At 38.6% G+C, this 25,251-nt stretch overlaps 1 protein-coding gene and 1 non-coding gene across 3 annotated transcripts in view; one reads left to right on the top strand and one right to left on the bottom strand.

Annotated features, from left to right (window-relative positions):
* Window positions 1-5,945, bottom strand: part of TDRD3 (tudor domain containing 3) — a 138,580-nt gene extending 132,635 nt beyond the window's left edge. The window contains exon 1 of one of the 2 annotated variants that reach the window (XM_049778950.1): window positions 5,635-5,945. In XM_049778950.1, the coding sequence (XP_049634907.1) occupies window positions 5,635-5,675 (41 nt within the window). In that variant the 5' untranslated portion in view covers window positions 5,676-5,945. The remainder of the gene's footprint in view (window positions 1-5,634) is intronic. The other variant, XM_049778951.1, reaches the window with a different exon arrangement.
* Window positions 5,946-12,096: 6,151 nt separating this feature from the next.
* On the top strand, window positions 12,097-12,266 carry LOC126016707 (U1 spliceosomal RNA). The gene has a single exon (XR_007498468.1). It is a non-coding gene; the product is annotated as a U1 spliceosomal RNA (small nuclear RNA).
* The last annotated feature ends 12,985 nt before the right edge of the window (window positions 12,267-25,251 follow it).

Here is a 25,251-nt window from a genome sequence, read left to right as displayed (position 1 = left end):
AGTAAAGCCAGGAGTGGCTCTGAGATTCCTTTGATTTCCCAGAGCACTATGAGACCTCTATTATAAACAAAGAAAAATAACCTCATGTCCAATTAGTTTTTCCAAGAATGTTTCCTTTTTTAAAACAAAATGTTTTAAAAAGGAAACCAGAGTGGTAGCACACGGTAGGGCATTTATTTGCCTTGCATGCATCTGACCTAGAACAGACCGTGGTTGGATCCCCTGGCATCCCATATGGTCCCCCAAGCCAGGAGCAATTTCTAAGCGCATAGCCAGGAGTAACCCCTGAGCATCACTGGGTGTGACCCAAAAACAAACAAACAAACAAACAAACAAAATAAAAAAGGTTTTAAAAAGATTGATATTTCTGTCTCATAACAGGATTTAAAAACTTTTTAAAAGGTCAGGGAAACATACAATTTCTTGAAAATCTACAGCAACAAATACACAAAAAATGACAACAAAATAAATCTATTATCTAGACAAATTTTGAGTTAAATATCTTCTCTTAGAAGTTATTCCATTCATGGGGTCGGTGAAGTGGCACTAGAGGTAAAGTGTCTGCCTTGCAAGCGCTAGCCAAGGAAGGACCATGGTTCGATCCCCCGGTGCCCCATATGGTCCCCCTAAGCCAGGGGCGACTTCTGAGCACTTAGCCAGGAGTAACCCCTGAGCATCAAACGGGTGTGCCCCCCCCCAAAAAAGAAGTTATTCCATTCATATTACTTAGTACTACAAAGAACCAGCATATCAACTAATGTATCAATTAAATGTAAGCAGTATAAAAAAAGCAAGTTCCAAAAATTATTAATTCAAATCAGTAAAACCTATATTTCTATGCAATTGATTACAAAAGGAGGGAAGGAACTATTGTAGATTGTAGTATGCCAGATAAGATGTTGGAGCTGTATTTTTTATTTGGGACTATACTCAGCAGTATTTAGAGATTGCCCCTGGTGTGATGCTCAGTATTCACTCCCCTTTGGAGTCTGGGGAACTGTATTATAGGGGATCAAATTCCAGAGTCTCCCACATGCAAAATATGTGCTAATTTCTTTTTTCCTTGATGAAAATAATTTGAGAACCATGGTTACAAACTTGTTCATAATTGGGTTTCAGCACACACACCCTACACAAGTGCAAATATAACGCCAACAATGTCCCCCATTTCCCCTATCTCCTACCTGTCTTCCAGACAGGCATTGTATTTCTCTATCATTGTCATAGTGGTTGTTACTGTAGTTATTTCTCTAGCTGCACTACTCTTTGTGATACACTTCATAACATGGAGTGATCCTTCTGGCCCTCATCTCTATTGTCTCTGGGTATTATTATTATACTGTCTTTTATTTTTCTTAAATCCCACAAAAGAGTGAGGCTATTCTGTGTTTATCTCTCTCCTTCTGACTTATTTCACTCAATATAATAGTCTCCATATACAGGCAAATTTTGTGACTATTTTTTCTAACAACTGCGTAGTATTCCAATGTATAGATGTGTCACTGTTTCTTTGGCCACTCATCTTCCGTCAAGCATCTGGGTTGTTTCCAAATTCTAGCTATTATAAATAGTGTTGCTATGAACATAGGAGTGCAGAGGGCATTATTGTAATGTGTTTTTGTGGTGCTACTGTATATCCCTAGGAGTGGTGCTGCTGGCTCATATGGGAACTCAATGTCCAGTTTTTAAAGAATATCCATATTGTTTTCCAGAAAGGATTAGGTGGAATTCCCACCAGCAGTGAATGAGAGTTCCTCTCTCCCCACATCCTACCAGCAGTGGTTGTTCTTGTTTTTTATGATGTGTGCCAGTATCTGTGGCATGAGATGATACCTCATTGTTGTTTTGATTTGCATCTCTCTGATGAGTACTGACTGATGTGGAATATTTTTGTACCTTTTGGCCATCTGTATTTCTTTTAAATGCCTATTCATGCCTTTTAAATTCTTTTAAATGACTATTCATTTCTTCTCATTTTTTCCTGGTTTTTTTTTTTTTTTTTCATTTTTTCCTGCTCTTTTCTGTCTTAACTTGAGATTCAACAATGTGTTTCTATGCAACAAAAGATTTAACACAGGCTCCTGAAAACCTATCAGATTATCTTGCTTCTGGGGGACACAAGTCTAATCTGTGTCATCAGAAATACATAAAAACTCACAAATTGCTGAAGATACCTTTATCAGTCCTAAAAATGATTCTTGCCTTTATGCAACACCAGCATTCAAAAACAGGAAAGAAACATGTAATCAAGATAACTTGTAATACAGTGCCAAATGTTACAATATATAACACTGCTAGTGATTTATAAGAAAATTAAAGCAAAATGGGAAACTAAACCCTTGGGCTCTCAGGAGAAACTTAAGTACTTATCCCTATCCACAGGGATACATTTCAAGACCTCCAATGGATACCTGAAGTTCTGTGCACACAAGATTTTTCCCCCTAAACCTATGGATAACATTTAATTTATAAATTAGGCAGAATAAAACACTTACAACTAATAATAGAACTTTTTTTTTTTCATTGAATTTTGGGCTCACTCTTGGCTCTCAGGGATCACTTCTGGCAGATTCTGGGGACCATCTGGAAAATGCCAGGTATCTAACTGGGGATAGATGCATGCAAGTCAAGCACCCTACCCAATATACTATCTCTCTGCCCTACCCAGAAGTTATCAAATTAATTTAATATAAACTACTTAATAACTTATCAAAATAACTTTTTACTGTGCATATTTTCAATCATGATAAATCTCAAACTCCATAGATAATGGAGGGAGGTATTAAATGCATTCCCTAGTACTGCATATATGCAGGAAAATAAGATGCAGTTCCCTACCACTCAGAGTCCAAGGAACTATCCAGCATGTATTTAGAACCAAAATAAAAAAGCTTGGCTTTTATTAGGACAGTGAGTAAGGTGCTTGCATTACAAAGAATGGATCCATGTTTGATCCCAAGCATCTCATGAATCCTTAAACTTGTCTAGGAATGAGGACCAAGCCAGGAGTTGGCCCTAAGCAACACCACAAATACATTCCAAAAGAAATAGTGAAACTATTCTCTGAAGAAGAGAGAGAGAGAGAGAGAGAGAGACAGAGAGAGAGAGAGAGAGAGAATATGACCACACTAGAAATCAATAAAAGTATTTGTATATTAGATAATAGTATTAACTTAAGAAGGCAGTAAATTCTCACAAAGATTTTCTTCCTGGAAAAATAAAATTTATTTTTAGACTATTTTCTTGTAGATAATCCACACCAATATACAATTTGTCTCTTCTAGTAAAATGATGACTTTGAACAACTAGGCCCTGAAGCCTAGCTTTCTTTTAACATGGTGTGCATATTTTAAACTCTAATTTCAGGAAATATAAAATATTTCCTACCTCAGATTTTCTGAATGTAAATGCCGTCTTTGATCAACCCAGAATACTAAAAATTTCCAAGAGCCAGCTAAAAGACAAATGCTTTGTTTCTTATAAACTTACTTCAAATATAAATTTCTTTATTGAAATTCCAATCTACTTAAACCAAAAAATTATTTGATCTGGCAAGAAACTACAAAAAATATTTTGACTTTTCCTAAAGGCAGTACTGAAAATATGAAATAATTAAGGTTATTTTTTTATCACAACACAGAAATGGCATATAGGGGGAACCGCATAAATTATTTATTGGAGGATGTTGAGGGATAGTACAGCAAGTAGGGCATTTGCTGAGATACAGCCTACCCGGTTTGATCCCTAGGATCCCACGTGCTTCTGGGAGTTAGCCAAGAGTGATCCCTACACGAAGAGCCAAGAGTAAGCCCTAGGCACCGCACCTTTTCAGATTGTTTTCTCTCCGGAAAAAAACTTTTTTTTTTTTTTAATTTTTGGGCCACACCCAGCAGAGCTCAGGGGTTACTTCTGGCTGATATCAGAAACTAATCCTGGTAGGCTGGGGGTACCTTATGTGATACTAAAGAACGTGTAGATTGGCCACATGAAAGGCAAATGCCCCACCCTATGTGCAATCAGTCTGGCCCTCAAAATAAATTATATTTTATTAACAGAATTAAAGCTCAATTTAAGAATGTGGAACAGTCCAAACTGAAAAGTGATTCAGGAATATTTAAGACAACTTTGTAGTTAAGGGGGGTTGGGGTGGGGAGAGTTGAATAAAACCAGGAGTCAGGTCTTAGGTTTAATCTCGATGCCCCTGTAACAGCGGAAACATTAATCAGGTTTTGAGTTATACAGATACAACTACACACAAAACTGTAGACAAGAACTGTACAAATAATGTGTGTAAACAGTTATAACTTTGGATTTGGACACCTGTGCTCACCAGTCAACTTTCCCACCTGCTACCAAAGTCATTTCTTTGACATTTCAATATTTGACAGCTCTCTACCCGATCTCCTCATCTATAAAATGGGGTGCCACGGATGTTACATCACACCAAAAACTTCATCTAAAAGCCCAATCCGCATCCTATTAGCACCTGGACCCTCCTCGTTAACCTGCCTCCACTTTTCTGCTCCTTTCCCACCAGATACCCACTACTTGCTGACACGTGAATCCAGGCTCAGTCCCAAACCAACCAATAAAGACGTGCCTCCCGGAGTATCTCCTACCTAGCAGTAGAGTCCAGAATTCTAGCCCTTTCCAGGTGGTTGTTTAAAAGTCCCTTCTATGGATGGTAAAAACACACTTGCCTACACGTCCAAAACATTTGTTGATCCACTTTTTGTGTTTATTCTGTTCCTGCTCCAGCCCCTCTTTCCCTAAAGCAGTCAACTTGGTGGAGGGAGCAGAGGCCAACCCTTCCATATTCCTTCCCAGTTCTCATCCCAGAGAAGAAAGCTTGTGCAGGCCCAGAAAGGCGTCGCTGAACTAAACTGGACCTTGACAAGGAAGGCCGCAGTTGTTCCCGAAGCAGCTTGAAGTGTCTGTCTGCAACATTTCTCACTACATGCATACTCTAAGATCGTGCTGGGAAAACACTTCTTTTTAAGAAAAAAAAAAAATCAACATAACTGCCTCCTGGGCTGAAAAGTTGGGCGGAACACCCACGCGGCTTGACAATGCGGTGCACTTTGCGCTTTGGGAAGGAAATTGAGTGGGAGCCCCGGAGACACAGAGACACCCCTGATCTGCGCTGGATTTGGAAAGACAAAGCAAGAGGCAGTAAAAGCAGCAGCAGGAGGAGCTCAAGCTGGGGCTCTGGGATTGCACACAACCCCTGGGCCCTAAGGCTCCAGCTGTGCTTTCTTTCCTTCTCAAACCCTCGCCTCCCCTGATCCTGGGGACCAGGCAGGGCAAGGAGTTTTGCTTCAAGTCTCAGGGCCGGCTCTATTTCAAACCCCAGCCAACCTGGCCCTGCTAGCCAACCCACCTGCTAGCCCAGGCCTGCAACAAACACCCCATCAGGGACCCAGACCTTGCCACCTCCAGCCCGAGGGGAGCCCTGGGGTGGTGGTGGGGAGCACTTCGCTGGCCTCCGCGTGGCGTGGCACCGGGGGCGGAGCCCGCCCCGAGAGCCTCGGGTAAGAAGAGTGGGTGGCCTCCGCCTACCCCCGACACGCACCCCCCAACCCTCTTGGGGGAGGAGAGCCACGGCCCGCGCCCCGCAAACCTGGCGCCACTTACCAACCCGCTTGGGACAACGCCGTGCTGGGGACCTCGGCCATAGTAGCTGCTTTAGGCTGGAGGGGATGACGGGGGCCTAGTGGGGGCAAGGGCAGGCCTCCTATTAGAAACTCGAAGAAATTTACAAAAGAAAAAGAAAAGAACTAAAAAGTCCTCCAGTGGGCACCGCCACTGGGCATGCTCAGAGCCACCCGGCGACTCCCGCGTGCGTGCGGCGGGTTGGGTGGTTCCGTTCGCCGCGTTTTGCAAGCGGCCCGCGGAGGCCAGGCCCGGCCCGGCCCGCTCGGCTCAACTAGGCCCGGCGTGGGGCGGTGGGGCTCTCGGGCTGGGCTGGGAGTTCCTGGGGCGGTGGCGGCGAGCGAGGGCGGAGGTCAAGTGTGTCCGCCCGCCCGCCCACAGGCCCCGAGTCTGGGCCTTGGTGGGGTTCACTTTCCCACTTGGCTCCGCACACCTCGGAACTAACGAGGCTAGCGGGGGTCTTTGTGGAGAGGCCGGGAAGGCGCAGCGCGTTGTCAGCGCCCACAGGCGGCCGTGCCCTGGCAGAGCAGAGCAGAGCAGAGCAGAGCGGAGCGGAGCAGGGCCGCCACGCGGGAGCCCAGTTGCTCGGGTCGGCCGGCCGGCTGGCTGGCTGGCTGGCTGGCTGCAGGGGAGCGGGGCCAGTGTGGTGCAAAAACTTAGCCTTTTTTTTTTGGGGGGGGGGGGGGACGGTGGGACACCCATGGAAGGCATTACAAGCCCGTCCTCACTGGGAAAAAAAAAGTTTGCATTCTTTCAAAAGACTTGTTGGGGTTGAAATAAATAATAAAATAACGATAGATGAAAATAATAAAGTGATAATAAATAGTAAAATTAAAAGACTCGTTGGGGATAAAATAAATAAATAATAAAGACTCCTTCCATTTACCCTGTTGTGGGTTTTGTTGTTTTTTTTTTTTTTACGCAGAGAAAGGCTTTTTTTTTTTTTTTTGCAGGCCCCACATATAAAATTGTCTCATTTGGGGGTTCCACGGGGATAAAAAATATAAATAATAAAAAGACTAGTTCAATTTTCCTGTTGTGTTTTTTACGCAGAGAAAAGAACTTTTTTTTTTTTGTGCAGGCCCCACAAATAAAATTGTCTCGTTTGTAGGGCGCCTGGGGGGTAAAAAATAAATACATAAATAAATAAGAAAAACTTTACCCTGTTGTGTGTGTGTGTTTTTACGCAAAGGAAATTACTTTTTCTTTTTTTTTTTTTTTTTTGCAGACCCAAATAGAATTGTCTCATTTTGGGGCCGCCACGGTGAAGAATCTAGCCACAAGCGCCTGCCAGTGGAAAAGGGGCCTAAGGGAACTAGGACAGGTGTAGCAGCACTGGGTTGTTGTTTTTTCTCCTGTCGCTCCCCCAATTACGTCCGGTCTAGTCGCGGCGCGGCTCAGTGACGTAAGCAAAGGCGCCACAAGGCTAGGGCTGGACTCGTAGCCAACTGGCATGCGCGTCTGCGTCACTGCCGAGCGACGCGGAAAAAGCACTCCACTGCAGGACCATTGGATGACTGAGACTTACATATTAGCCAATCACAGGTAGAGGTCGGAAGACAAGCTCCGCCCCTCCCGCGCTTTTATTTATTTTTGTGGCTGCCAGGAAGAGAAAGTTGTTCCCAGCGGTCCTGCTAAGTGCCAGGTACCAGGGAGAGGCTCTAAGGAATGTGCAACTTTATGCCCAGGGCTGTACCGTCTGATCCATCATCACAAACTCAAAGTTTTAAAGAGACAGTTGAAGTACCCCGGGGAAAGTTACCTTCTTTATTGCTAAAGTTTCTTCCAACAAGTTTTTCTTTTCTTTTTTTTTAAACGCAAGGGAAATTTTAATAGGTTACTTGCAATTGTTATTGCAGTCAACAACTTGTACATGATTTTATTTCCAAGTCCACAAAAAAAATAAATAAACAAATCAGCACTGTAAAGATGTCAATTACAGCCCAGAGGCTTTGCTGGCAAAATAATTTTCTAAATTCTAGGATAATGAGAAACAAGGTTCTTTTCTGGAATCTTTTATTTTTTTAATTCTTTCGTTTTTTGTTTTTTTGTTTTTTACCAAAAAAATGTACAAGTGACATGTTACTTCAAAACTTTTTATAAAGAATTTTTGCAAAACATTTACATTTTACCATCAACCATTTGTATTTTAAAATCATTATGTAGGTTTAATGTCCTATGCTGCACATCAATTTATGTGAGATGACAACTTAAGTGACATGCCTAAAAAACCACCAAAAAGCATTAAAATGAAGACTTAAATACAAATATTGTTGCAATAAAAGGTTATAAAATTGAAAAATAGGATCTTAAACATGCTTATCTGTTTGACAAATTCACTTTTTCGCCTAGATTACACACTTTTATTACTGTTCTAATGAGTGTGATAAATAATGATTTTTTTTTATGATTTAATTGAAGTATTGTGTTTGCACTTCTCTAGAGTTACAGTTCTAAAATCATGGTTTGGTTAGCTTGTACTAAAGAGATATATTTATAAACGGACTGTTCAGTAATTTTAATGTATCCAGTTTCCAAGTTTTTCAAGGTCATGTTATTAAGTAAATCTGAGTATTTATTCTTGCAGTTACTGAGGATGAGGATTTTTACTGAAAAAATTGGAGTAATGTGAACATCTTGAAGAACAATTAAAAAGAAACATTGGATATACAGATAATAGTATAGCGGTTATGCCTTCCATTCCTCCCCCTGGGTTCTATTTCTGGTACTTCATATGGTCCCCCAAGCACTGTCAGAAGTGACTTCTGAGCACAGAGCCAGTACTAAACTCTGCACTACCAGGTATGGCCCCAAAACAAAATACTTTTTAAAAAATACAAAGATGCCACTTAAATCAGAAAGAACAAAATTTCTAAAGAATATCTGGAAATAAATGTAGAACAAATAATCTGATTAGAAAATTATTTTTTGTTTTGTTTTTTGGTCACACCCAGTGGTGCTCAGGGGTTACTTCTGGCTCTTCGCTCAGAAATCACTCCTGGCAGGCATGGGGGACCATACGGGAATCAAACCTGGGTTCGCTGTGTTGGCCCTGTGCAAGGCAAATGCCCTTATGCTATTGCTCCAGCTCCTGATTAGAAAATTCTTTCCCATCCACAAGTAATTCAGTAAGGTTTGTCAAAGAAAGCAGGAAGGCATTACCAGTATATCTTCACATGATCCCAAAACACCAGATTTTAACTTCCATTTTACAAAAGGAAAATATGTACCTTTGCTTTTTAAAGAATTTTTTCTTCTTTTTCTTTTTTTTGGGTGGGGGGGATGGGTTTTTTTGGACTATGCCCAGTGACACTCAGTGGTTACTCCTGTTTATGCGCTCAGAAATTGCTACTGGCTCGGGGGGACCATATGAGACACCGTGGATTGAACCAGGGTCAGACCTGGGCAGCCACGTGCCAGGCAAACGCACTACTTGTTGTGCTATCACTCTGGCCTCATGCTATTAAAAGAATTTTTCATTGTGTTCATAAATTTGGAAGAATAATTGCTAATACTGGGGTGATCTACTATATGCTTTCTAAAATAATACAATTAAGAAATACATAAAATCACTTAATAATCTTGCCGAAATTGTTTAGCAATAATTTTATATAGGTAAGAATACTTATCTAAGAGGTAAACCATAAACATGTTAATTCACAAGTGTGATTGTCACAATCTGGTAGAGAGCATGCTATTGAACTTCCTGCAAAGCACAGCACAGTCATTTCTGAACAATTTTGACCCATAATGTCAGTAGTTTGAAGGCTAAGATAAATATGGGTATTAATACAAGTGGAGTAATAAACATGAAATGGTTAGATAAATCCAAAATGAAGTATATGATGAAAGAAAAAACAAGAATTGTTCACATGACCTACGTAATACTCAAAAGAATTTATTTTTATCAGACTAAAGAAAAGCAAAAGACATGGCAACATGTAGCCCTGGAACATAAAAATGAAAAATGAAAGAAGGAAAAAGATGATAACTTGTGACCAAATGTATACATTTTATTATTGAATATATATTGAATAATATAATGAAATTACATTTTCTTAGATATTATAATGTTATTGTACTTAGTCTTAAAATTATATGCCAATTATGATCAGCTACAATTTTTAATTATATCTTCATCCCATATTGTCCCCTGAGCACCTCCAGGAGTACTTCCTGAGCGCAGAGCCACGAGTAACCCCTGAGCACCACCATATTGGCCTAAAAACAAAACAAACAGAAATAAATAAGTATCTAGTTGGAGAATCTGGCCTTTGATTTTATATTTGGGGGCTAAGGGATTGAGCTACAGCCAGGAGTATCAAGTGTTATTGCTAGCTAAGTGCTAGAAAATGAACTAGGCCTTTTATATGCAAATCTTAAACTAAAACCCTTTGAGCCATTTTCTTGGTCCTTCCTCACCACATATACCTCATTATTTATGTATATATTTTTTTCATTTAAAATCGTTCAAAATTAAAAGCTTAAAGAATTTGGATTACACTAATTCACTCCAGATTTTAAAAAAATGTTTAAAATAAAATAAATTTCTGCATAGAAGAGCAGTAGTTATAGGAAATAGTAGCAGAATTCCCATTTTCTGTGAACAAAGAGATAGTGCACTGCCTTGCATGTGTTCTGGTTCTATCTCCGGTGCCCCGTGTGATCTCCCAAGCATACCAGGAGTGATTTCTGAGCACAGAGCCAGGAATGTGCGTTATGTGTTGTTGATTGTTGCCTGAAAACAAACAAAAAGTCCCATTTTCATAACATAAGATGCATCATTTATTTACAGAACGAAAAGTCTACAATGAGCTAAAAGATAGAAAAGGCTTTATTAAATCTAAGTGTACAGAAATGGAGAAGACATATTTGTTTTTTTAAACTTGATAAAAATTAACAGAAGAATGAGAATAAATTCACCTTTGATTTGCCCTTATCATTCAAGTGAGAAAAAATTCTCACACTGAACAAGTATAGAGGAATATACACATCAGGAATAGAAACTAATGAAATGAGAGATGACTGGCTGAAATGCGTGCTTTGCAAAAACCCCAGGCACTGCCACGTATAGCAAAATTAAAAAGAGTAAAAACAGCCACTCTGATTCTTGCTTAAGCTTTTTTATTATGAGCCTTTTATATCCCAGGGAATACTTAAATATTTGTGAATGACTTAGATGGGTAAATAGTTGGGAGTTCCAAGGAATTGAATAAATCGAGAAATAGGTTAGCAACATGGAAACGGGCAAAAATATTGTGAAGGTGTTTTATTATTGCTGTGAGAACCAAACCCAGAGATTCTAGGAGAGGAAATATGGAGTTTCAGGGTAAGGGTGCAGAGATTAAATGCAGGGCCTTTCCCATGTGACACATGTGATATATAACTAGAGCTACATCCCTTACCCTAATACCTTTAGTTTTGAGAAAAAGTTCTTTCAATACAGGGGTAGGTAAACTTCTTTCTACTATAGGTTATTTGTATATTTATAACATCACTCATTGGATATATAATTTAGGCAAACAGACTGTGCAGCTTAAACAAACCATGTATGTTCCATCATGTTCCAGAACCAAATCTCAAGATTTTATGTTTTTTTTTTATGGTTCTGGAGCAAGACTTTCTCTATCCATTTTAACAATTGATGCTACAACAACTGAATAACACAGGCACATGAATAAAGCTTAATCCCTTCTTTCCACCATACACAAAAAAATAAGTTCAAAATCAATTATGTAAGAATTAAAAATGTTAAATTACTAGGGGAAAAATATAGGCACAAATCTTCATGATTTTAGCTTAGGCAATAAGTATGACATTCAAAGAATAAATTAAACAAAGGTAAACTAGGTAAATTGGACCTTAATGATATATGTCATTTTTGTTTCAAAGGTTACCATCAAGACAATAAAAAGGCAATACACAGCATTGGAAAGTGCACAGAATAGGGAAATATAGTGGTTTATATTAATGAATATAAAGAACTCATATAAAAACTACAAAACATTTGGATATTTGTTTGCTTTGTTTTGGGGTCACACCTGATGATACTCAGGAATTACTTCTGGATTTGCACTCAGGAATTATTCCTGAGTGTTGAGGGGGAGATATGGGATACTAAGGTTCAAATCTACCTCAGATTTCTGCAGAGCAAGTGCCTTTCTCACTGAACTATACCTTCAACACCCAAAACTGCAAAGTATTTGAAATTTCTCCAAAGACATTTACAAACAGCCAATACATAAATGAGGAAAAAAAGCTCAATGTTATTAGTTATTAGGGAGATGCAAACCAAACATGCATGCACTAGAATGACTATAGTTAAAAAGAAGAAGAATAACAAGTTTTGGTGAGAAATAGAGAAATTGGAATATTCATATGTTGCTGATGAGAATCTAAAATTACATGGCAGCATTGAAAAACAGTTCAAGATTCCTCAAATATATACTTACCTGGCAGGGGCGATTCCATGATCACGAAGGTGGTTTCCCCAGGGTGAGGCTCGCCCATTGCACACCGGGCATGCTGACCCCTGTGATTTCCCCAAATGTGGGAAACTCGACTGCGTAATTTATGGTAGTGGGTGACTGTATAATTAAAAAAAAAGATTCCTTAAATACAAATTTAAATAAGGTTAGCAATCCTATACCCAGGTAATACACTTGAGAAATGGTAATGTATGTCTGCACAAAAACTCTTAGGTTGATATTAGTAATAGAATTATTCACAGCCCAAAAGTGTAACTAGTCTAAATATATTTTTCATGTTATATATACAAGACAGGTATATAACAGGTCTGAGAAATCATAATGATCATTGCACTCTTACATATTTGAGGCCCTAAGTTTAACCTTTGGGATTGTCCTCTACCACCTAATAATGCTCTTAAAGACATCACGCTGAAATGTGTTTTGCTAGAGCTAAACACATAACAACATAGGAAGTGAACAATTAAGTGTCAGAATATAAAGATCAATAAATTTTTAGTGAGAAAGAGAAATAGCTGTTGCAGGGAGGCCAGACAAATAGTACAGGGATTAAAGGACTTGCCTAGCACCTGGCACCACAGTTGGTTCTCCTATTACCACCAAGAATGACCTTGAGCACAGAGTTAGGAATAACCCCCAAGAACTGCCAGGTGCAATCCCAAAACAAAATTAAAAATAATAGCTATTGGTGATCAATATGTCAGTATTATGTATGATAGCAATAACCTGAAGATAACCAAAGTATTTATCTATGTAGAAATAATCAAATTATAATGAGTGTCATGTAGATACTACCAGAAAATGAAATATTTAAGTAAATCACTCTGTGTGAAATTATATATGCAAAATTATAGTAATCAAATATATGTAGAATAAAAAGTTAAGTTTCAATAATAAGTATTGCAAGTCATTAAGTAAAAGAATACTGACTTGAAAATGGGCCAATTATGTGGTTGACCAATAAGCAAAATTTATGTCTAAGAAGTAAATATGTGAAAATTTTCAATCACATCAGTAATCACAAAAATTAAAATAATGTTTTATCAGGTCCTATGTCTACTGTCATAGGACATCTGGCAGCTTCACAGAGTTTAGCAAGAGGCTCCCTATTGCCTGGTATGCTCCTTTTCTTTTTTTCTCTTTTTTATTATTTATTTTTGTTGTGGTCAAAGTGAAATACAATTATTTCACAGAAAAAAATTAAGGCACATAGTGACAATGAGGGGCATTACAACCCCTAGTGTTGTCTTCCCTCCACCCCTGTTCCCAGCACGCATCCTATATCTCCCTTCCTTACCCCCCATAATGCTAGCATAACTATTCCCCACTTGTACAGCTTGTTTTAAGTTGGGTATCGATTCTGTTGTTGTTGACTATGAATTCGGTGTTCAAGTCTGATCATTTTTTATTTCCACTGTCCATTTTATTTCCATTCAACTGTCTGGTCTTGGTACCATCCATTTTTTCCCCCTCAAATTGTGAGGCTGAACAAGATGATTCCAGTAATGTGGTTCTGTTGGAGATATATGAAAAATAAGGGAGAAGAAAACAAAAACAAAGACAAAAGCAAACGCGGGGGGGGGGGATTAGGAGGGGATCCATCTAGGTGTTATAAATTTCCCTTTAGAAGGAGAAAGGGAAAAAAGAAGAAAAGAGTAACAAAGCAAAGCAAACAAAAAACCAAAACAAAACAGAAAGACAATAGGGCAGTAATAACAAAAGTACAAAAAGAACAAACCAAAAAAAAAAAAAAAAAAAAAAAAAACAGCAACTACTTAAAAATGTTTGTGTTTCTTTTTTTTTCAACCCCAGAGACAGACCTGTCCTAGACTACAGCGTCCTCTTAAATTGCCTTTCATAGTACCAGGGAGATGCCTCAACAGGCAGAGTGCATGCTTGGCATTAGGGTTTGAAAGATTTGTTTGTTTAGTTTTGGAGCCACACCCAGTGGTGCTTTGGGGCCACTCCTGGCTCAACTCTTAGAAGTCACACCTAGCCAGCTTTGAGGACCATATGGGATGCCAGTGATCAAACCTGGGTCAGCCGCGTGCATAGCGAACGCCCTACCCGCTATGTTATTGCTCCGGCCGCTGCATTGGGTTTGATCCATACCATGCATAATCTCTAGAACCTCTAGGAGTAACCTATGGGCTCCACTGGTTATGCTCCCCCCAAAAAGAAACAAGGAAAAATAAGACTTGTTCACCACACATAGATTACTCAAACATTTGCAAATCAATAAGGCAACTTGAGAGCTATCTGGCACCTGTAGCCTTGCACCTCTAATTGCTATTCAGATCCTCTCAATATTGGTTTACAAGTGCCTTAGGACATCTGCCAAGTATATATAAACTTAGTGCTCCGCTGCCTTAAGCACTCCTAAATTCCTACTTCTCACTGCCTTGCCCTTGAACATCATACACAGGTGCCCTAGATTCTAGCAATCTTGTATCCCAGATCATCGCATTCACCAGTTCAAACTTGACAAACTTGGGTGTGTAGCTCAGGGGCAAAGCATTTGACAGCAAACTTGGTTCCAGCCTAACACAGGACAATTTCGGCTCTGTTCCCTTGGACACCAAACATGTTTCACAGAGCTACCCAAGTATTCATAATTCTAAATTTTGGGTGGTATTCTAAGACTTCTCCAACTTGGTACCATAGAACTTGGCCAAACACAATATCACATCACAGAATGCTTTCCAGGCCTACTTGACCTTGGCACTGTAGTTGCCATCAGGCACTGACCAAAGAAAATTCTCCAGTACTTATTCAGGTGTACTTAATGCTACTGTTGCTAATGGAAGTAATGTCTGTAGCCCTTTCCTCCCACTCACTATCAGATCTGTTGGATTTTACTACTACTCCTATTGCTAGACATCCTTAACAGTGACTCCTTGATTGCAGCCTATATTCAGTATGACTCAGTACTGTTGCTACTTCAAGGAAATAGTGACTGCAAATTTCTGACAATTGTCCAGGTAAACAGATTCAGTTATAGTTTCTTTCTGAAAGTTGTGAACATAACTTGATTGCCACTCATGTTACCTCCAATTTAGAACTCCCATTAACCCTCATATAGCTTTAGCTCAATAAAGAAATAGGTTCCACCCATGTTGATGGATGAAGTCAAAAAACTTGTGAAATATCTCAGCAATATTAGAGCTTACTATACTCATTGAGAGGACTTTAAAAAGGACGGTTAAAATGCTGCTCACCAAAATTAGAGAACTTTGGTGAAATGGAAGAATCTTAGTAAGGTTAGCATGGACTCAAAGTATAAGACTCATTGAGCCGGGGCTGGAGAGATAGCACAGTGGTAAGGCATTTGCGTTAGGTGCAGAAGGACGGTGGTTTGAATCCTGGCATCCATATGGTCCCCCGAGCCTGCCAGGAGCGATTTCTGAGCTCAGATCCAGGAGTAACCCATGAGCGCTGCTGGGTGTGACCCAAAAACAAAACCAAAACAAAACAAACAAACAAACAAAAAAGACTCATTGAGCCAAAAAATATAGTAATTAAACTAAAAATCACAAGGATCCATTTTGTCATTTATGACCATATGCATGGTAAATGCCTTACATGCTATATTAATTATTTATCCAGCCCTCAAAATAAAAGTTTTAAACTAACTTGATCTTATTCTTCATATATTACATGACATTGAATTAACAATTTGTATGAATATTCAAATGCCACTTTAGCAAAAACATATTTTCCTAAGAAAATATTGGGAAGATTGTAGTGAACAAGATTAAAAGGGTCCCTGCAATGATAGAAAAAATTATTCTAGTTGTTAGGAAGAATAGCATGTCTCCTATTTAATAAAATTAAATATTAGAATTACTGAATGCAGTTCTTGTTAAGTACCAAAATATGACAGTATATTGGCATAATCAAACAAAAACAGAATGTATTTAAGAAAAAGAGAAGACATATGCATGCTAGTAGAGTAGATTTCTAGCTGATCATAGAAGAGTGCTTTTATGTCCTTAAAATTAATCTGTATTTTCATTTCCTTTTGGGGGGTTGGGACTACACCCAGCAGTCCTCAAGGGCAACTCCTGGCTCTGAACTCAGAAATTACTCCTGGCAGGTTCGGGGGAGCAGAGGAGATGCTGAGGATTGAACCTAGGTCAGCTACGTGCACGGCAAATGCCCTACCACTGTACTATTGCTCCAGCCCCTAATCTGTATTTTCTTTTTTTAAGTAATTTTTATTATGAGCAATGTGAATTATAAGTCTTTCACAGTTATATTTAAGGTAGAACAGTGAATTAGGACCATTCCCACCACCAGTGTTATCCTCCCTCTGCCCCAGTTCCCAGCATGCATCCCATACCTCCTCCCTTTGCCTCCTGGACTGCTAGTGTAACAGGTCCCCTTTGTATATAACTTGTTGTAGATTAGGTATCTTAATTTTGTTGTCAGTGACTTTGGGTTTGGTGTTTAGGTCTGATCATTTTTTATTTCTACTCAATGTACATGTGACAAACAGCTCCTGGTACCAGCCACATTTCCCCTTCAATTTATGAGGCAGAACAAGATGATTCAAATTCTGTAGTTCTATTGGGGCAAGAAAAAAAAAGAAGAAAAAAGAAGAAAGCTAGGAGGAGCTCATCTAGAAGCTACAAATATAAATTTGAAGGAAAAAGAAAAAAGCAAAAACAAGCAACAACAAAAACACAACAACAACAACAACAAAACAATAAGAAAAAAGAGAAGGGGGTAGGTGTGGCAAGGTTTTGTTGAGGTTTTTTGTTTTTTGATTGTTTGTTTGTTTGTTTGTTTGCATAGGCACAGTAAGTATTGGGGAAATTAGAAAGAGAATTCTCTTAGCCTAAGAGGTATAGGGCTTCTCCACCCTTCAAGCATAATGTCTTGGGAACAACTACAGGCTCTGAACATGCTCATTGTCAAATCCCAAGGTCTTTTTATGATTCCAGGAAATGTTCTGCTCAGTTGTGATTGTCAAAATCAGTACTCTGTAATTAGAGATCTTGGTATTTGCATAGGTTATAGGATGAAGTCTAGGATAGGTCTTTATGATTACAAAAGTTCTGCTCCGTCATGGTTGTTGTAGTCAGTCTTCTGTAATTAGTGATCTTGGTTTTTGCACAGATCCTAGGATGAAGCTGATCTGTATTTTCTAAAATTGAAATATAGTACTCCTTAAAAAGACATATATAGAATCATCAATAATAGAGAACATTTATACTGCATTTTTTATTCCACTAAATCTTCCAATTTTCATATATATGTGCACTGTGATTGATAACTGTCTATTTGAAGTTAACTTTTTGTAAATATTTTATAGTTTTATATAGCAACATTTTAGACATTTTATGTTTCTATTTTGTATAATTCCTCTGCTATATTTGTAAATGTGTTATGAATTATATAGATACATGTTTGAAATACTGTTTCTCTAATTGTACTTGACCTAAATAATCCACTTATCACCTTTCCTTTTAAGTTATTGAATATACCAAATGCATCTTATATTTCACTGAACATTTTCAAATATGTATGCTTCTAGTTTAATATGCTAGTAAAAGCTTAACATATGCAACATACAGAGTTTTAAGGGGTTCAGAGAGATAGTTCAGCAAATAGGGCACTTGTGCTGCATGTTTCTCATCTGAGTTCAATCCCTGGTATACCATATAGTCCTGAACAGATGTATCCCAAAAGCCAAAAAGTACAAAAAGTTTTAAGAATCTTCACTTTCAGTAATACCTAACTAAGCATGAAAGGTGGAATATAGAAAACTCAGTGGTGCCTATAGAATCCTAGAGCAGAAAATTAGTGGACTCTAAAATTAGATCTGAAAATGACTCCCAAGTAATGACTCCCAAGCAAAATTCTGTCTCTACATTTCTTCTATTTTCTATACAGTTTCTTTCTTTGTCTTTTGCTTTCCAATTTGTATATATATATGCTTTATCCTAAGTTTACATATTTCAACTCACAGGAAGTCTAACTCTTACTTTAAACTTGGAAGGGAAATTTCAAAGAAGATACTGAATGGCATGGATAAGGATTCACCAGGGGTTAATCACAATGTCAGAAAATAGGGCCACATTTTTCATGGAACCTGCCTGAGGATTATCATCTGAGAGAATCGGGCAATAAAGGAAATACTTACCTAGCTGATATGTCAAAAGCTTATCTATTATAGCTGTATGCCTTCTAAATATGTATAAATCAAAAATTTTATTATGTGTCTCAAACTACCTAAAAAATTCATTATTTAAAGAAGAATGCCAGCTCTGCCCACTTACAAAAGGATGTATCACAGTTTAATGAATATTTTGGATACATTCCAGTTTTTCCATAATCACTTTTTTTTTTTTTTGGATTTTTGGGCCACACCCGGCATTGCTCAGGGGTTACTCCTGTCTGTCTGCTCAGAAATAGCTCCTGGCAGGCACGGGGGACCATATGGGACACCAGGATTTGAACCAACCACCTTAGGTCCTGGATCGGTTGCTTGCAAGGCAAATGCCGCTGTGCTATCTCTCCAGGCCCCCATAATCACTTTTACTCAAATAAAAACTATGACAGTCACTCTCCAACAACTTTCAAACATGTATATGTTTCATAACTGTGTATAAGAAGAGCTGGCCAGTTTGCTTTCACATCACAAAATTAGTTGCATGTAGTTATTTCATTTAATGCCCTGCAAGTACTAAATTTGCCCACATTCTTAAATTCATAGAATGTACCTTTTAAACTAGTTAGACAAAGGCCATATGTATATTGTGTCTACATCATAATCGAAAACAGTGAATGGGAGAATATTCTTTTAAAGAGAAGTGAAAAGTAGTCTACCTATATTTTTTAAAACATTGTCATCATTTTCATACTATATAAAATTTACTGAGACAACTTCCATTTTCTCACCTTTTTCAAAATTACCAAAGTCCAAATATTTTACAAATCATTGATTTTCTTTTAAACTTGCCACTGCCACTTGACCTTTTGTGCACCCCCCCCCCCATCAGACTTTTCCCAGAGCTCAATTAGTATCATTTATCCTTGACCCACTTTTCATCACATTGACTGGACTTAACTATTAAAATCTGAATTAATTTTGAAGCTAGCATATCAGAAGAAAGTGCATAAAGAGAACGGAAATGTGCTCTATTTCCTCACCTTGTTTTTCAGTTAAAATTATTTCTCCTTGGTGTGGTCAGTTAGTAAATAAAATTCAATGTAAAACTATATTAGTTGCATTTCTTTGCTGAGTAAACCTTCCATTGCTTATTTTAGAGAAATGATAATTTGTCTATGATATATATATACATATGTTAAATGTAAATACATAAAATATAAATATGTGTAATTAGGTAATATTGAATTACTAATGATAGGTACTGGTGTGATAGTACAGAGAATAAGGTCCTAGCCTTGTCCATGCCAGATCCAAGTTTGATTTCCAGCGTCCCATATGGTCTCCTGAGCTCCCCAAGAGAGATTATTGAGGACAGAACTAGGAATAATTTCTTTTTTGTTTGTTTGTTTTTTGGGGGGCTGAGGGGACAACCCGTTGATGCTCAGAGGTTACTCCTGGCTATGTGCTCAGAAATTTTTCCTGGCTTGGGGGACCTTATGGGATGCCGCGGAATCGAACCACAGTCCATTCTAGGCTAGCGCTTGTAAGGCAGACACCTTATCTCTACTAGGCTTCACCGCTCCGGCCCCCAAGAACTAGGAATAATTTCTGAACACCACCAGGAGTTGCTTCCAAACTAGCATGATAAGTCACAGTACTTACATAAAAGTGGGAGGAATGAAATTTAAAATATATACAGTTAGGGGCCCGGAGAGACAGCACAGCTGCGTTTGCCTTGCAAGCAGCCGATCCAGGACCAAAGGTGGTTGGTTCGAATCCCGGTGTCCCATATGGTCCCCCGTGCCTGCCAGGAGCTATTTCTGAGCAGAGAGCCAGGAGTAACCCCTGAGCACCGCTGAGTGTGGCCCAAAAACAAAAACAAAAACAAATATATATATATATGTACATATATATATATATACACATACAGTCAGGTCCCTATTTTAGTTCATATTATCATCATTTTCATCATCACAACATAATTTATTACATGATTTAAATATTTGGAAGGATATAGGATCATATCCAGTGGTGCTCAGGGCCTATTCCTTGTTCTCTATTCAGGAGTGATCCTGATGTTTCTGGGTATTGAACCAGGTAAACTGCATTTACTTACTTGCTTACTTACTGCCTTACTTCCTATGCTGTCTCTAATCCTAAATATTTTCTTAAATGCATTGAAGAAATAGAACTACAGTGTTATGATTACCTTTCCAAGATAACTACAATGAAATAACAAGGCGGAAATTTAAGTGGATATCTACCCTAATATTTGATCTTCCTTTTAATATGTCATATTTAATTTTTTAAGTTTCAGTCCTTTCCTCTTTCTATTCCTTCTCTTTACTGTTCTTGCTTTTGCAATGGCCAAGGTTTATGCAAGTGTTGGTTGTGCACTTGGCCTTCATGCTCATCAAAGGTCACACAAGTTAGTGTGGCGCTCACACATTTGACTGTAAGCACATTTTGTTAAAGTACTAGAGTCCCAAACAGTAGTCATTGGAACTGTGTTCAGTGCATGTAGGTAGGACCAGGGATTGAACTCTGGCCTCGTGTTTGCAAGGCAGCTGCTTTTAGCTGGGTTCCTAAGACTACCCTCCTAATAAATATAGACTTTCCTAAATGTGGAATGAGTAGAGAGGGAAGCTATATCTAGATTTCTGTCATGAACTTTCTGTACTCTATCATAAACATGTCTATCATATTATGGGATGTGTATGATATTAAATAAGACTGATTTCATATATATATATTTATTGAGTAAATTACTCAATTTCAAGTAGCTCAAGCAGAAGTGTCAGTTTGGGACAAGTATTTCTAATATTCCTCTAATGCTTGCCAACTTCATTTTTATCTTTTGTTTCTGTTTTAGACCACACCTGACAGTACTTGGAACTTAATCCTGTCTACGCTTAGGAATCACTATTGGGAGGCTTGGTGACTATATATGGCACATGCAAGGCAAATGCTCCATTCACTGTAATATCACTTCAGCCCTCAACTTTGAAGGAGAGCAGAGTTCAATAATACTTAGTATTATAGTATTACACTGTTTCCTTTGTACTTAATTAAATAAACAACTTTAACCCTTAAACTTTTTGTTTAATTTCTTTATTTGGTTTTGTTTGTGGGCCACACCTAATTATGCTCAGGGCTTACTTCTGGCTCTGCACCCAAGGATCTCTCCTGGTGGCACTTGGGGGCATCGTATGAGGTATCAAACATCTAACTAGGGTCAGCTGTGTGTAAAGCAAGTGCCCTGCATTTTGTATTATCTTTCTGGCCATAATACTTTTTAAATATATTATTTATTGGGAGCTTTAAGGGCCACATCTAGCAATGCTCAGAAACTATTCCTTACTGTACTCAAGAGTCAATTTTTGGGGCCAGGGAGATAGCACAGTAGGGTGTTTGACTTGCATGCGGCCGACCTGGGATGACCCAGATTGATTCCCAGCATCCCCATCCTGCTAAGAACAATTTCTGAGTGCAGAACCAAGAGAAACCCCCTGAGCACAGCTGGTGTGGCCCAAAAACCAATTAATCAATCAATCAATAAAATAAAAACAAAGAGTCAGTACTGGCAGTGCATTTGAGAGGGCCATATACAGTACCAGGAATTGCATGCAAGGTGAGAGCCTTAATTCCATATCATCTACTTTTCTCCAATTCTATTTATTTTTTATAGTTGCTGTCTTTGACAATTTATTTTGGTGGTTTTGTTTTTGTTTTTGTTTTTTGGGGGGCTACACCCGTTTGATGCTCAGGGGTTACTCCTGGCTAAGGGCTCAAAATTTTCCCCTGGCTTAGGGGGACCATATGAGATGCCAGGGGATCAAACCATGGTCCTTCCTTGGCTAGCGCTGCAAAGGCAGACACCTTACTTCTAGCACCACCTCTCCGGCCCCTATTTTGGTTTTTCATTAATAGTAGAAAAGTATCCAGTCTAAATACATGTGTTTTGTTATTATTGTTGTTTTAGGGCCCCACCCATGAAACTAAGGGCATAGACTTGGATCTGCAGTCATAGATCACTCCAGATGGGCTCTGGGGACCATAAAGAAAAAGTGGGATCAAACCCAATTTGGCTAAAGCAAGGGAAGCACCTTGCTTTATGTACTATTGCTCCTAAGTACACATAATATATTTTTAAATGACTGCTTAAAAACTTACATTAACCCAATGATAACATAGAAAGTATGTGTATACTCAGCAAAATAGGGTTAGAAGGAACTTTCCTCAAGATAGTTACAGCTATATATGAAAAGCCTACAGCCAATATTATACTTAATGGCGAGAAACTAGAAGCATTCCCACTAAGGTCAGGAACTAGACAAGGCTGTCCACTCTCTCCACTCTTATTCAATATAACCTTAGAAGTCCTAGCAATAGCAATCCGACAAGAGAAGGGAATCAAAGGAATTCAAATAGGGAGAGAGGAACACAAGCTATCTCTATTTGCCAACGATATGATGATATACATCAAAAACCCTAAAGAGTCCACAGTAAAACTCCTAGAAACAATCAGCCAATACAGCAAAGTGGCTGGATACAAAGTCAATACACAAAAGACAGTAGCGTTTCTATATACAAACAATGAAGTTGAGGAGAGAGAGATTAAAAATACAATTCCATTTAAGATAGTATCAAAAAATATCAAGTATCTAGGAATCAACCTTACAAAAGAAGTGAAAGACCTATACCAGGGAAACTTCAAAACGCTTCAGAAAGAAATTGAAGACGATCTAAAGAAATGGAAGAACATCCCATGCTCATGGATAGGTAGAATTAACATAGTCAAAATGACTATCCTACCCAAACTTCTATATAGATTTAATGCAATCCCTATCCAAATCCAGACACAATTCTTTAAAGAAATAGAACAATCAATCACAAAATTCATCTGGAACCACAGAAGAGCCAGGATAGCCAAACACATACTGAAAAACAAGAAGCTGGGTGGAATCTCCTTACCTAACTTGAAACTATACTATAAAGCCATAGTAATCAAAACAGCATGGTACTGGAACAGAGACAGGACCTCAGACCAGTGGGTTAGAACAGAATTCCCAGACATAAACCCCCAGATATATAGCCAACTAATATTTGATAAAAGAGGCAAGAATCTGAAATGGAACAAAGAAAGCCTATTCAACAAATGGTGTTGGCACAACTGGAAAACCACATGTACGAAAGTGAAAATCAACCCATACCTCACTCCTTATACAAAAGTCAACTCAAAATGGATCAAAGACCTTGAAATCAGACCCGAATCTATAAAGTTTATCGAGAATAAAATAGGGAGAACACTCGAAGACCTATATATCAAAAAGGTCTTTGAGAATGGAGCACCAATGGCAAGAACCTTAATAGCAAACATAAACAAATAGGACTACATCAAACTAAAAAGCTTCTGCATGGCAAAAGAAACCTTACTTAATGCAAGAAGACAGTTAACAGAATGGGAAAAAATCTTTTCACTAGACATATCAGATAAAGGGCTGATATCTAGAACTTACAAAGCACTCAGAAAACTGAGCCCCTCAAAACCAAATAAAGCCATAAAAAAATGGGGAGAAGAAATGAATAGACACTTCTCTGAGGAAGACAGAAGGATGGCTAACAAACACATGAAAACATGCTCACCTTCACTCATCATCAGAGAGATCCAAATCAAGACAACAATGAGATACCATCTTACACCATTGAGGATGGCTCACATCAAAAATACTGAGAACAATCTTTGTTGGCGGGGATGCGGTATGAAGGGAACTCTCATCCACTGCTGGTGGGAATGCCCCCTAGTCCAACATCTATGGAGAACAGTCTGGAGAGTGCTCAAAGAACTCAGAATTGAACTTCCTTTTGACCCAGCAATTGCACTCTAGGTATATACCCCCAAGTTGGAAGAACATTCATTCCAAAATATGTGTGCACCCCACTATTTATCGCAGCACTCAGTATAATAGCCAAATCTTGGAACCAACCGCGATGTCCAACAACAGATGAATGGATCATTAAGATGTGGTATCTATATACAATGGAATATTACATGGCAGTCAGAAACGATACAATCACAGATCTTGCAGCAACGTGGATGGACCTAGATCATGTTATGTTAAACGAAATAAGTCAGAAGACAAAAGATAAACACAGAATGGTAGCACTATTCTGAAGCACATAGAACATACATCTCAATCACAACTAATACTTAACAATCAAATAACAGGGTCTAACAGGGTAGAAACTCCAAACACTGTAATCGTCAACATATACTTGGGAACAGTACCGAAAACACATGAAAAAGGAACAACACAAACTCTCGACTACACATAATACCACAAAGAAAACAGCAACACCAGAACAGCAGCATAGAGAGAACAGGTACGTAATCAACCTTCTACAATAATGGCCCATAATAATCCTGTAGAGATCGTATACAGGAACACAGGTAAAGAATACCACGGCAAACCACTGACTCCAATGGAAACATCCCATAACACTACGTATTAATGCCTCTATCTTACTATATTTAAAATAACCTCTCAGCTTTTCTGTCCACAGGCGTTCTTGGATACAAAGGGCGGACAAGCTAAGATGGCAGCTCGGGATATCACACGAGATACCATACCTAGTTTGCACTACGAGATGACCCCGAGAAAACTCTTTAACATACACTTTATCTCTAGGTTTACCTTCTTTTAGGGTTTCAAGCACGTGACCAGTCAGACCACCAAAGCAGTAACAGCGACGTACAGACTCAAACTAGATGCTCTATTCACTGAACACATTCAAGCAAACTAGCATTCCCTTGCTATTCTCTCCTCTCTTCTCACCACTTTCTTTTTTACTTTTTTCTTTTCTATTCTGTTCTTTACTTTCTATCCTTTTTCTTCTCCCTTTCTTTCTAATGTATTTTTCTCTTTTCTCCCTCCCTACCCCTTCCATACACCGTACCCTTTCCCCCCTCAGGAAATCCAACTATCCCTCCAC

This window comes from Suncus etruscus, chromosome 8 (genome assembly GCF_024139225.1).
Source record: "Suncus etruscus isolate mSunEtr1 chromosome 8, mSunEtr1.pri.cur, whole genome shotgun sequence".
Classification (NCBI taxonomy): Eukaryota; Metazoa; Chordata; class Mammalia; order Eulipotyphla; family Soricidae; genus Suncus; species Suncus etruscus.
Note: the sequence above shows the minus strand (reverse complement) of the source record. Positions and strands in the feature narration are given on the sequence as shown.